This window comes from Cyprinodon tularosa, unplaced genomic scaffold (assembly GCF_016077235.1).
Source record: "Cyprinodon tularosa strain WSP-4 unplaced genomic scaffold, ASM1607723v1 ctg633, whole genome shotgun sequence".
Lineage (NCBI taxonomy): Eukaryota > Metazoa > Chordata > Actinopteri > Cyprinodontiformes > Cyprinodontidae > Cyprinodon > Cyprinodon tularosa.
Genome location: NW_024039378.1, coordinates 129,680 through 143,544, shown reverse-complemented (window position 1 = coordinate 143,544; position 13,865 = coordinate 129,680). Strand labels below are relative to the sequence as shown.

Sequence of the window (13,865 nt, the reverse complement as noted above, 5' to 3'; positions counted from 1 at the left end):
TACTCGCGCTACTATGGAGCAGAGCCAGACCGAACTTCCCCGAACTCAAACCTTGTGGGCGGGGCTAAGTTCTGACTGGCACCCAGGCTACATCTATGATATACCGGCACCAATATGTGGGAAAAATATTATTTTAAGTGTTGCAAAAAAGTAATAATAACATATTCCCAAGAAATTAGTCTTGTGGAAGTAAAATAAAAGAAGACTGGTCAGACTAAAGTTTGGATTAATAGTTAAAGGGGAAAAAACTAAAATTTTAACAAAACATACAAATTCACTTAATATGACTAGATGAAGACAGAGAATAGACGATATACATTATATTGTTTTCATGCTTCAAAAGTTTATTTAATGCAAGGCTAAAGAAAAGAAAATGGTTTTTCCCAAATAATCATTTATAAAACATTCACACTACTTGAATCTACCTTTTGTTTTATATGTGATTATATGAAGTACATAGAAGAAGCTTTTAGAAAATAGGATTTCTATGTGGCAGAATAACTGAAAGACAATATAGCATCCTCCACCGGTTCTGGTTCAAGCTAATTTATACCAGAAAAAGGCTTCCTCTCGGACTGCTCAGACTTTCTTGGCACAGACAGATGGGCGACCATACCAACATCCTACGTCATCCCAGCACTTTCCAGCTAAGCACACAAAAACAAAAAAATCTGTTAATATCACAGAAACAAAATCCTGTTTATAAAGAACCATTATTGTAGGGAGGCTTGATATTCTTCAACTGTTTTTCCAAACAAAAACACGAAATAAACAACAATATATGCCCCTGTATTTAATCCAGTAAATGTAATATTGTTCTTGCTTAAGTTTTACTTACATAGTTAACTTGCTAATTACCCATTACTCCTTTAACTGCTTGAAAAACTTACACTGATGTGTGATATTTTCTTTTACCTGAAGAGTTCATCTCCAAACAGTGCTGGGTGCCTCTGCAATTGTTAGGCTGTCGTGGACACCAGTTTGTGTAGTGGAAATAGCTTCCATCACTCCAAAGCCAAATGCTTGTCTGAAAGAAAAGAACCCAACAGAATATAAACGTCTCTCAATCATTTATCAAAATACTTAAAAAATAAACTAACTAGTAAAAAAATACCTTCTGTGCATTACTGCCTCCAATCCATGCTCGGTTGAACCCATAAGTTGCCGTTCTTATCACATGCTGAATATGATGGTACTCCCTTGGGTTATGAACTGATGCCAGGTGTCCCCCCATGGACATGCAGTGCCTCTGCAGACAAAAAACAGAATGGTGTACAGAAGTAGTAGCTGCATTTTTTTTTATTAACAACAATAGGATAAGAGAGTAAAATAGGATAAGAGCAGAATGTTATTGAAAATCACCTCAGCTGAAGCCCAATCCAAGGGCATGGAAACATAGTGGTAGCAGTTAGGGATGGGGATCGAAACCCGGTTCCATCAAGGACCCGGTTCCACTTTTTTCAAAACCCGAAAATCAATAACGTTTGGGCTTATCGATACCACTATCGAGTCTGGTCGTTTGTTTTTTTTTTTTCTCCCGGAGGTCCTGTAACATAATTGTGTGTCCCTCGAGTCGCGTCACAGCATTTAAATCTAATCAATCCAATCACTGGAGCATGTCCACCAATGTTTTGGAATGAATTTGTAAGCAAACAGATATTAAAAGTAAAACAAGTGAATTCTGGCACTTAACTTTGCTCGCGACTCGAGAATGGCTGAACGGAAAAGACTCCTCCGCTGCAGTCAGGCCCGTCTTAATCATCCACTCAGAGTACCACTGGTAAGCGCGCACACAGACTTTGTAGCTTGTCCGGTCAGTTAAAAAAAGTAATTGTGAAATCCGTGTTGTAATCGGCAGCATACAAGCTAGTTAGCTTGAAAAGTAAATAAAGTTTCAGACGTGCTGCGTGATGATGCGTTCAGATTGGCTCAGTAAAACGACAATTAGGTTATCATGATGCGTTCAAGTGTAACGTAAAGAAAACGGGAAATTTAGTTTTTGGCGAGAAACATGAGTAATACAGTTGTATATTGCTCTAACTATTTTAGAATATATAATTAAACTACTGATGCCAACATTTATTAAAAATTACATTTAATTTAAAATACAATTATTTATTTGTTAAATATTTTCCTAATCACTAAAAACATGATGAAAAGTGACAGTAGACAATACATCCACCAACAATTGTGAAAATATATTCTAGTTAGTTTTATGTCATTTCGAAGTGGCCTATTACATTAGCCATGATTATTGAAGGCTAGAAACCTTTTTGTTATGCTCACTTGTTAAGCAATAGAAGCAATACCAGTTCTGTTAAAAAAATTTTGTTGCTTCGTCTTTCCACCAAATAACAGAAAAGTATCGATAGTGGTATCGATAAAGACTCGGATCGATAAGGAGTATCGATAAAGGTATCGATATCAATAAATATTAACGATCCCCATCCCTAGTAGCAGTTACCGTTGTACTCAGACCAGCCAGAATGACAAGAAGCAGATCTCTGTATCAAGTCCATTGATTCTAAAGACAAACAAATGGAGAGCCTTAGTTAAAAGCAGAGATGGCAAAAGTACTCACTTTCCGTACTTGAGTAAAAGTACAGATACTTGTGTTAAAAAAATACTCTGGTAAAAGTGGAAGTACTGACTAAACTTCTTTACTCAAGTAAAAGTAACAAAGTACAGGCGTGTAAATTTACTTAAAGTATAAAAGTAAAAGTAGAACCCACTTTTTTCATGCCGTTGCCTACATTTTAAATGGATGTCTGCCAATAGGACAAGATCTCCTTTGTGTTCATTTTCAATCATCTCGTCGTCCATGCTACTATGCTAACGCCACCGCCACCAAGCTGCAATGATTTGCCGCCAATGAATACCGCTGAATCTGTCGATTCATCTTGTAGTGGTGCGTCAAATGCAACGTAGATTCCCATCCAATTAGATTGAATTTGGTATTGATGACGTGAAAAATAATAACGGTAACTCCATTGAAATGATTCAAAACTAAAGTAACGAGCCAATTTTTTAAAATGAAAGGAGTAGAAAGTACAGATATTCGTGTAAAAATGTAAGGAGTAGAAGTAAAAAGTCGCCATAAAAATAAGTAGTAAAGTAAAGTAAAAATATCAGAAAAATCTACTTGAGTACAGTAACGAAGTATTTGTACTTCGTTACTTCCCATCTCTGGTTAAAAGCAATGTATTTCAGCATTAGAATAAACTTTATTCTTCATGATCCTATTAAAAAACAACACTCACTGACCTTCATCAGCAGAGCCATCATCTGGAACAGCTGTGGGTATTTTAAACAACAGGAATTAGTGAGTTTGTTTGAGTCTTAGTAACTTTACAAACTCTGTATACTTTAGAAATGCTTACGATCAGCTCCGGCCCATGCCATCTCAGAGAAAACCAGGACACACAAAACCAACAACTTCATGATGGAAGTGATGAAATGATGGAGATATACAAGCTGAAATTAATGAAAAATAAGTTACATATTTAATGAACATTTAAACTCATCAGTGAGTGAAATAGAAGCGCAGAGAGTCGATCAGCAAACCTGATTCAGAATGGTTTGTTTTCTTCGTCTGCCAGGACCACCTAGGGCTCAATGTGCCATCCCAGGCTTCTTATAGAGCTACCAACCTTTTCATCATCCACAAAATAAGGAAATGACTCAGAAACTAATTCCACAGCATAAAGTTACATGATCAGATCTGGTTTGTAACCTGTGCTAAAATTACCAAAGACCAACGCCCCACATTACCATTTATGCCTGTCATGGCTGTGAAAGTTGCAACAACTCCGTGATAACGTTTTTGTAAGAAGTGGGGTCTAAAGGCCATTTGTGGCCCTCTTGGACTTTTCCGTAGCTCCTGATTGCAATTATAAATAGTTTAAATTAGGTTTACCATCGATACACATTTAAGAAATTTATTAGGTTGTTATTCTGATTTAGAAAAGAATGCAGCGAAATTACATCCTTCCTACAATCCCTCAGACATGTGAGGTGAAGCACACATTTTTGACCATCTTTCAGTCATGTATTTGCTTGTGGTTTCATTCAGTTGCCAATGCAACAAAACTCCAGTGGCATTCAGAGAAGAACTGACTTTTTTTTAGGCTGATTTAATTAAGTCAACGAAATGAAGCAAGATAGTGCCATGTTCTTAAAAGACACACAAAATATGGAACAAAAATCAATCTATATTCTTTGTTTGTTTTTTTTTTTTTTCATTTTCACCAGGACATCCAAAATACTTTAATATTTCAATTTGCAGATCCCTGCCTTAGTGTTTTATCTGGAACACTTTGGGAAATTTAAATTAAATGAAAATTGGCTTTCCAGTCAAGAGTGTTTTGCATGTCTAAAACCAGTACCAGGGAATGTATATGAGGTACAGTGTATTTTGTGCAAGAAGTCATTCAAGCTCGGCATGATGGGAATCAAGGCATTGGAGTTTAACATTCAAAAGTGTTAAACACAAATTTTCAAACTCAAGTTGTCGAGAAGCAGCAGATAGTTCTCAATTCTGTTCCAACCTTGTCTCTGCAATGCCTCCATAGCCATCTCCAACATCAACAACAGTGCCAGTTGCACCAAATCTCTGAATAATATTTGGTGGTACACCTACAATGCAAGCAGAGCTAATTTGGACTTTAAGTAGGGAACAAAACAAAGTTAATGAATTCAGTTTAATAGTTGTTAATATATATTTTTTTGTGTATGATTTTAGCTTTCTTCTTTTATGGAAAAGTTTTCAAAATTCTTCTGGTCCCACAGAACCCTTTTCCAAGCCAAGGTCTAAGACCCAGTCACTTTCTATGCCTGTTCAGGTCTCTCATGCTGTAGAAACGGAAGCTGAACCAATGCAGGCTGGACATACAAGGCTAACCCCTGAGGAAAGACTAAGACGTGTCAGAAGCAAGCTTTGCATCTACTGTGGTGAGACTGGCCATTTCATCGCTTCATGTCCCGCTAAGTTAAAAGCCGGGGCCCGTCAGAAGATCTGAGGAGTCTGACGGGCCATTTAACTTCCGAGAAATCTCCTCGTCTCATGCTTCCAGCTACCTTGTGCTTTTCAGATCAGACTCTCACTTTGTCTGCTTTCATCGACTCAGGCTGTGAACGCAATCTGATAGACTCCAACCTGGTTCAGCAGCTAAAAATTGATACTATCCCTTTATCCAAGCCTCTTTGTGTCTCCGCTATTGATGGGAAAAGACTCCACCAAGTCACCCACCAAACACAACCCCTCGAGCTGCTGATTTCAGGTAATCACCGGGAAACTCTGACGTTTTTTGTGCTTCCCTCTGCATGTTCCCCTGTGGTGCTTGAGTTCGAATGGCTGCAACGACATAATCCCCATATAAACTGGGCTGATGGCCACATCGAAGCATGGTCGACCTCATGTCACGAGACTTGCCTTCGTTCCGCAGCTCCCGCTGTAAGGTCTCCTAGAGGTAGGGGGGAGATGGACTCTCCTGACCTTACTTCTGTTCCGTCCGAATACCATGATCTGGCTCCTGTCTTCAGTAAGGTCAGTGCTACGTCTCTTCCACCTCACAGACCATATGACTGTGCGATTGAGCTATTACCTGGCTCCCCTCTACTTAGCAGTAGACTTTACAACATTTCTAAACCCGAACGAGAAACTATGGAGAAATACATAAACGAGTCCCTAGCTGCTGGCATAATCCGCCCTTCTTCCTCTCCGTTGGGTGCAGGATTCTTTTTTGTGGGTAAAAAGGATGGTTCTCTAAGACCTTGTATCGATTTCAGAGGCCTTAACCAAATAACAGTCAAAAATAAATACCCACTTCCGTTACTAGCATCAGCCTTCGAACCAGTTCAAGGGGCCACCGTCTTCACTAAACTCGATTTAAGGAACGCTTATTACCTTCTCAGGATTAGAGAAGGTGACGAATGGAAAACAGCCTTCAAAACTCCTTTAGGTCAGTTTGAATATTTAGTCATGCCTTTTGGTCTCACTAATGCTCCAGCATGTTTCCAAGCCCTGGCCCTTGATGACATCCTAATTTACTCTAAAGATCTCTCCGAGCATAAGAAACACGTCCGCCTGGTCCTACAGAGATGACTGGAAAACAAACTTTTTGCAAAAGCTGAGAAATGTGAATTTCACCAGTCTTCAGTGACATTTTTAGGGTTTGTGCTCAGGGTCGGGCAGGTTAAGCCATGCGAAGAAAAGATAAAAGCAGTTTTGGATTGGCCAGTTCCTGAAAACCGTAAACAGCTGCAGAGATTCCTGGGCTTCGCAAACTTCTACCGTCGCTTCATCAGGAATTACAGTCAGACAGCTTTACCCCTCACAACTCTAACTTCAGTCAAAAAGACTTTCCAGTGGACCCCCAAAGCTAAAAACGCCTTTGACAAACGTAAGACTTTGTTTTCCAGAGCCCCCGTGTTAATCCAGCCTGATCCAACCAAGCAATTTATCCTCGAAGTGGACGCCTCTGACTCTGGAGTTGGTGCAGTACTATCTCAAAAACTCGATTCGGATCAAAGAATACATCCTTGTGCTTTCTTTTCTTGTAGACTTTCTCCTGCTGAACAGAACTACGACGTTGGGGATCGTGAGCTTTTGGCCATCAAATTGGCATGGAGGAGTGGAGACACTGGCTTGAAGGAGCTCAACACCCGTTCCTAGTATGGACCGATCACAAAAACTTAGCCTACATCCAGTCTGCTAAACAAGCAAACCCGCGCCAGTCTAGATGGTCACTCTTTTTCTCCCGTTTCAACCTCATCATCTCTTACAGACCCGGATCCAAAAACACCAAGCCCGATTCTCTCTCTCGTCTCTACTCCGTTGATCAATCCAAGACGCCTGCACCCATTCTCCCGGCATCCTGCACAGTTGGAGTGGTTACCTGGGAAATCACTGACCTGATAAACTCTGCCCTGGCCTCTGGACCAGACCCAGGTAACGGTCCTCCAAACAGAACCTATGTCCCTTCTTCAGTCAGATCACGGCTGATCCAATGGATGCATGCAGCCAAGTTTTCCGCTCATCCGGGGGTAAGCAGAACCATCCATTTAATTTCAAGACGTTTCTGGTGGCCTACTCTACACAAGGACGTGAAGGAGTATGTTCTGGCCTGCCCTGTCAGCGCAAGAAACAAGACTTCAAATCAACCACCCTCAGGTTTGTTGAACCCACTACCTGTACCTACTCGTCCCTGGTCTCACATAGCCATCGATTTCGTCACTGGACTTCCCATCTCCCGAGGTATGACAACCATTTTCACCATGATCGATCGATTTTCTAAATCTTGCCACTTAATTCCTCTCAGAAAGCTCCCCACAGCCTTCCAAGCAGCCCAGCTCCTAGTTAAGCATGTCTTTCGACTATCCTGAATATCCTGAGGAATTCCTCAAGATATTCTCTCAGACCGTGGTCCTCAGTTTATTTCCCAGGTTTGGAAGGCTTTCTGCGCAGCTCTCAATTGCAAATCTTCTCTAACGTCTGGTTATCATCCACAGTCTAATGGTCAAACCGAAAGAAGGGGATGTCTCGCAAACTGTCTCCTAGATACATTGGTCCATACAAGATTTCCAAGGTCATCAATCCTTCAGCCATACGTCTGCAACTTCCTGCTAGTCTCCGTATACATCCCACGTTCCACGTCTCTCAAGTAAAACCAGTGGCTTCTAGTCCTTTGTGCCCTCTGTCCGACTCCCCTCCACCCGCCCTGGAAGTCGATGGACATCCTGCCTACACCGTCCGCCGGTTCGTGGACTCCCGTCTTCGAGGTCGCGGTTGGCAGTACCTCGTCGACTGGGAGGGCTACGGTCCGGAGGACCGCACATGGATTCCTGGCTCCTACATCCTCGATCCGTCACTGATCGAGGAGTATGAGCGCTCCCTCCCGTCGACGTCTTCTGGACCGCCAAGAGGCGGTCGTTGAGAGGGGGGTACTGTTGGGATCTGGAGCGGTACCATCCGTCTCCAGCAGAGTGCGCCGTGGATCCTCCTGAAGCTGAGCCTCCAACACATCTGAGGCGCATCTCGTCATCAGGAGGACCTGCAGTATATAACCGGCCTTCAGACCTTGCCTCAATGCCGCAGTGTTGATCCAGTTTGGTTAGCACCTAAGCCTAGAACCTCCTGAGAATCTCTAGAGATCTCCCTAGTGATCAGTCTCTCTTCTAACTTTCGTTGTCTATGCTTCACAGGAAACCTGTTCCCTTGGAAGCTCTGGATGAGCTTAACCTGCCTAACCTGCCCTCAGAGCCAAACCTGAAGACTCTCCTCTGGATTCCCCTGCAGCTCTTGGCTAAGAGCTGGAAACCAAAACCCAAGGTCTGCATTCAAGTTAGAAGTAAGACGCTGAAGCGGTTATTGAACTCTGCTGAACAAATCAGTCTCTGGACCCAACAGTTCCTTCCTCAAAGAGAAACATGGACTCCTCAAGGTATTCTTCTGAAACTTCAAAACACAAACTCCCCTGTGCCAACGCTAACTGAACTGTCATCCTCACAGACTCCAGTGAACCCGTCCCCGGCCAGAACCAGTTCCAGTTCACATGATTATTGTGCTTGTGTTTTAAATAAACATTATAAAACTTTCCATCTGTTTCCGTGGTGTTCTGCATATTGGGCTTCTCTGAGAACCAATCATGACAGAATGAAGCAGAAATATGAAATATGGCTGCTTCATCTCCAGCAGTCTAAATGTTTATCAGCATAACTATAGAGTTAACTCTAATAATAATAATCCAAGCAACTTCAACTATACGCTTTGTCACAAAGTGTATAGTTGCATTAAAAAGCCTTGCATTAAAAGTAGATAGGACATCTGTCTCACAGATTATAACTGGTGGTTATTTCCACAGGAGAGGAGCCTGATAACTAAAAGATCTGCTTCCCGGTGAAGATTGTGAATCATTGCAGGTCATATTCAGTCCAACAAAAAGGGAAAAAAAGGGAAAATAACAGACTGCTGGACTTTGTTTTCCAAATTTGAAGACGTTTCACTTCCTATCCAGGAAGCTTTATCAATTTGCATCTTTCCTAGGCAATAGCAAGGCTTTGTTTGAATTTGAAAGCTATTCTAGACATTTTGAATTGAGAAAGCTTTCTAGTTGGAAGCAAAATATCTTCACACCTAGAAAACAAAGTCCAGTGGTTTGTTTTTTAACTTTTAAATTTGTTGAAAAGGATAGGCCTACAACTCTACTTTTAGAGATTCTATTAAAAGGAAGTAGACCTGTAGAGTAAGAGCAAAGTGCTTTGTTGGGAACATAAGGAATGATCAGATCCCTTATATAGGACAGAAATTCATTTAAGGCTTAAGATGTGGAAGGAGGATTCTAAATTACATTCTGGATTCATGCAGAAGTCAGAAAATTTGCAGCTAACTTCAGCACACTTAAATTTAGATCAAATGCTGTACTGTTTTATTTTTTGTTACATTTTGAAATGCTCCTGATCTGTAATTAAATGGTAGCTTGTTTTGCATAAATATGAATTAAAATGAGTTGCACAATACTTGTTTCTATAGACTTTACGTGTTGATGATATAACACAGTAGTCTATACGTATAGATGTCATTGAATGGAAAAACGTTTTTTTCTGAGTTAATCGCCATGAATGGCCTGATTTATTTAGTAAATTAAATTTGATTACACTGAGTTTAACGTGTTTTTTACAGTAAGGGTTGTATCCAAGGAGACCAAGAGATACTAAATCTCCTCAAAAAGGTTTAGTTACATTTCTGCAAGGATCACACTGGAATGTTCTAGTTTCGTAGATTCTTTTTCTATGTGCACCCCTAGAAAAGCTGACAATAAGCCTGAAATCTCTACTAATGTTTAAATTGTGGCTTGACTGAAGCTGTTTATTTTAGAAAAATAAAACTGAATTAATCTACTGTGAAGAAGAAGTTAACTAAAAATTGCTTCTTAATCATACTTACTAAGGTCTAAAATATTTGATAATGAAATATGCAAATTAACAATAAATGTGCCGACTGAGTGAAATCCATCAATCTCCGTTTTTTTTAACTAGGGTGAATAGTTCAATACTTTTTTCCCACTACACCAGTATATTGGTTATTTTAATCAAAGTGTGTCGGACATTATTTAATTTTACAGATTTTTCTAATAATACTACCACCTGTGGTCAAAAGACAGAACTGCAGCAGTTTTGTGCTCACACAAGCACAATTCAGAACAAAATAATGCGCTGCAAAGAAGATTACCTTGTTTTAAGAGAATGATGTTCACAGAGTAAAGAAAAGTAATTCTCCTATATTTATCATTTGAGAAGCTAGGTTCTCATTCCATAATAAATTTGACACTCAAAATGTATTATATGTTATTAGACAAATACAGAATATCAGTGTTACTGTCTTTAATATTACACGTCATGATAATCTTGATTTGTGACATTCAAAAAACATGGTTTTTATAACATAAATAGGAAACATTACAGGTATTTATTTTTGCATATATTTTATATTTCTTAATTATACCTTGACACATATTTCATGCCACAAATTTTGTATTTGTGCCATTCAAAATCCTGTTTTAAAATGTTCTCTGTAACCATCCTACCTCCTTAGGAAAGCTCAGAAGGATTTGACAGCACAGACACAGAGGAAGAGGGAGAGGAGCCAGATTTATCAGTGAGGAGGACAGACAGAGGTTTGCTCAGTTAAGCCGGGTGTACACTGTGCGATTTTGTTTTAGTCGTTACACGCAGCTACTGCTCACACTGTACGACTAATTGCAGGGTTTAGTCGTACAGTGTGAGCTCACAGCTCTCAAATTTATGGCCCAACGCTCTCATGCGATCTGCCTGATCACACTGTACGACTAAAAACCACGTCGGACTCAGCTCCGCGATGAGATCGAGCTGCTCTGACTTGTCTATCTGGAAGCCAAACAAATAGAATTGGAATATTAAGCTCAGTATAGTGAAATGCACTGCCTTGGCAATTTGTGCAATTTTGTGCTGAAAGCCCTGAAAAGAAAAGGGGGTGACAGACAGTCAATTTTACAGAAAGAACTGTATTTCACTCATTGCACCCCTGTCACGCTGCTGTGTGCTGTGTTTTTAATTGATGAAAAGACTTGTTCATGGGATGCGTAGTATGTAAGATCCAGAGCAAGGGTTCTGCTCTTAAGGAAATTAGAAGTTACACCTTCCAGACATAATTTTCTGTACACCTTATAGGATTCACATTTTTCACACTAAAATGTGTGCTGAAGCTTCCAATACAGTATTCATTTATGTACCTCTTTAACAAAGCTTCTTTTAACATTTTTACTAACATAAATACTATAATAGTATAATTCTTTCATGATTACATAGTTAATCTTATGAAATGTGACTCGAATTTTTTTTTTTAATTTGATTTATTTTTCATATCTTTCTCACTCCAATGGCTGTCTAAATATGCCACTTTCTTAGTGGTGTTTCGATATGCTTCATTAAACTAAATCTTCTTTCACAATAAGCAGTGAATCATTCAAATGTACATTAGCACAAATATCTAAGAACTGTGAGATCTGCTTTGGCCCCTCATATCTGCTGCCATCTTATCTGAGGATGTGCTGATTGACTTCTGATCATTGTATTGCTCCGTTTACTTGAATTTAGCAGAAAAAAGTCCCATGGAGAATCTAGCTGCGCGGTGAACAGGTACGTCTTAAGGTGCTTGTTTGATAGCAGGGCTGATACAAATCTTTGAGTTTCATTGTTCTGTAGGCCTAAACTGCTAAATAATATGGGCCGCCACATGGTCTCCTTCCAGTGGGATTATTTATTTAATCATCTGTGGCTCTTTGTTGTGCTGAATAAGAACACTGTTGAACTTTTTTGAGGCACACTAAAATTCTATTGAATATATTCATCCAAATCCAACTCTTAAATGTATTAATCTTTATTATAAAACTGATGTTATAGGAACATATAAAACTTGCTTTCAAAAGTAGCAACAATACTCCAGCAGGCTGAGATGCTATAAGCGCCAAAAGGAAATATGCTAATGATTAATCTATTCCCTTTCCGTTTTAATTATTACTGGGCTATATTTAACAAGGCAAGCAAAAACTGTGCTCAGTTTTGCCATATTAAATAACGGAATTCTTCTATTTTCATTGTTTTGTACATTGTTTTGTTGTTTTTAGGTTGTAAAATAAATAATAAACAAATTCAAATTGATAAAGAAAAAAATATTTGTCTAATTTGATTTAAAGTTTATGTCGGATTTTATTTTATTCACTGCAAAGATTTTATTGTGCGCCAAGAACGTGCAAGCAGTGCACATTTGCGAGAGCCTGAAGCTTTGAAGGAACATTGGTGCTCACACTGATAGTCAATAGATGGAGATTATAACCAGGTCAGCCATTGTCTGGGGGCCCCCAGCGAGCTCGGGCCCTAGGCAGTTGCTTGCTTTGCTTGCCTTGTTGCAACAGTACAGAATGTTATGAATAAGGCCTGAGAAAGAGTCTGTCTTGTTGTGACAGTGTTTTTTTTTTTACAGCAAACAATCCCAAATAGGATAAAACTATCTCCTCTCACTCAGACACAGTTTAGCCTTGCAGCTGTGAGTCCAGAGTGAATAAATTTAGAAAGTAATAAAATTAGGAGATTCTAAATTGATGTTTTCCCATGTCAGACCAAGAATACATGCCAATTTCTTAAATATCATATGTACCGTATTTTCACGACTGTAAGGCGAATATAAATGTATTTTTTTCCCCAAAAAATGTGTGGCGTGCCCTATAGTGCGGTGCGCCCTATGTGTGTTGTTACTGCGGACGTAGTTGAGACCACCATGAGAACGTTAAAGGGGGAAGTGTGGTCGTGGATTGTTTATAAAAGAACAGGTATGTGCTTTATGCAGAACTCCTCCTCATTGAAGAGATGATGAAAGAGTGGCTGAGGGAGGTGTATGTAAGGAGACCAGGTGGTTTTTTCCACTCATCACCATCACTGTAAATCTGTGACTCCATGCGTGCCCATCTCACAGCCGATGTGAAAAACATGGTGAAACAAATGAACGCTGTGCTTGCTGTTATTCCAGGAGGGCTGACAAAGGAACTTTAACCGCTCGACATCGGTGTGAACTGGCCGTTCAAAGTAATGCTACGTTCACGCGTCTGCTGCTTCATTTTTGCTGTTGTACCAGTTAGTTCTGTGTGTCTAACGCGCGTTGGGCGGAGCTACTCTATCCTTTCTTTGCCATGCAGCTATATTTGCTGTGATCAGTGGGAATAAAGTAGTTTTAATATGTTTTTAATTGAGAAAGTCTGACTGAAAACTTAATCATTGCAGTCAGCTCATCCAGATTACAATCCCACCTTCCAATATTATTTGTGTCGGAGCCGCTCGGACCCCTACCTACCAGCGGTGCACTGTCAGTAGGAATCCCATTCAATAGCAGCCTCTCGCCTCCTCGCGGTTTACCGCGGCAGCTGGTAGGTGTTTTTCATCTTTCATCTACATTTGTGGCCCTTTGGGGACTTTTCGGCAGCCCTTGATTGCAGGTGAAAATGGTTTAGATCAAGTTTACCATTGATACATAATTAAAAAAGATATTAGGCTTTAACTCTGAATTAGAAAATTTTATTTTATTTTATTTTTATTTTTTTTATTATTTTTTTTTTTTATTAGAACATTTTAAAACCAGTGGAACATGTAAGCTGCAACACATATCATTTAACCCTCTATCATTCACATTTTTGCTTTTTTTTTCAGTTGAAAATGCAACAAAAACCGCTTTTACTAACGAACATACTTGGTCCAACCGATTTATTTAAGTTGAAGAAATACAGCACTATAGTGCTATTTCCTGTAGACACAAAACATCTGGAACAAAGAATTTTTTT

At 39.6% G+C, this 13,865-nt stretch overlaps 1 protein-coding gene and 1 long non-coding RNA gene across 2 annotated transcripts; both read right to left on the bottom strand.

The window, feature by feature from the left end:
* Positions 1-331: 331 nt before the first annotated feature.
* LOC119798697 (ladderlectin-like) lies at positions 332-1,405 on the bottom strand. The gene is made up of 4 exons (XM_038308268.1): positions 1,363-1,405; positions 1,115-1,249; positions 916-1,027; positions 332-647 (listed from the first exon to the last, which is right to left on the bottom strand). Exons 1-4 carry the CDS (start codon positions 1,387-1,389, stop codon positions 580-582), a joined length of 342 nt encoding a protein of 113 aa, XP_038164196.1. The 5' UTR covers positions 1,390-1,405; the 3' UTR covers positions 332-579.
* Positions 1,406-2,443: 1,038 nt separating this feature from the next.
* LOC119798700 lies at positions 2,444-3,663 on the bottom strand. The gene is made up of 4 exons (XR_005282752.1): positions 3,565-3,663; positions 3,381-3,474; positions 3,265-3,294; positions 2,444-2,524 (listed from the first exon to the last, which is right to left on the bottom strand). It is a non-coding gene; the product is annotated as an uncharacterized LOC119798700 (long non-coding RNA).
* Between the last annotated feature and the right edge of the window lie 10,202 nt (positions 3,664-13,865).

Excerpts from the sequence above, each read along its gene's own strand:
- LOC119798697 (XM_038308268.1), bottom strand. The coding sequence starts at position 1,389 with ATGCCCTTGGATTGGGCTTCAGCTGAG. Across the intron at positions 1,250-1,362 it reads TGGATTGGGCTTCAGCTGAG|AGGCACTGCATGTCCATGGG; the intron begins GTGATTTTCAAT and ends TTTTGTCTGCAG. Across the intron at positions 1,028-1,114 it reads GAGGCAGTAATGCACAGAAG|ACAAGCATTTGGCTTTGGAG; the intron begins GTATTTTTTTAC and ends CTTTTCTTTCAG.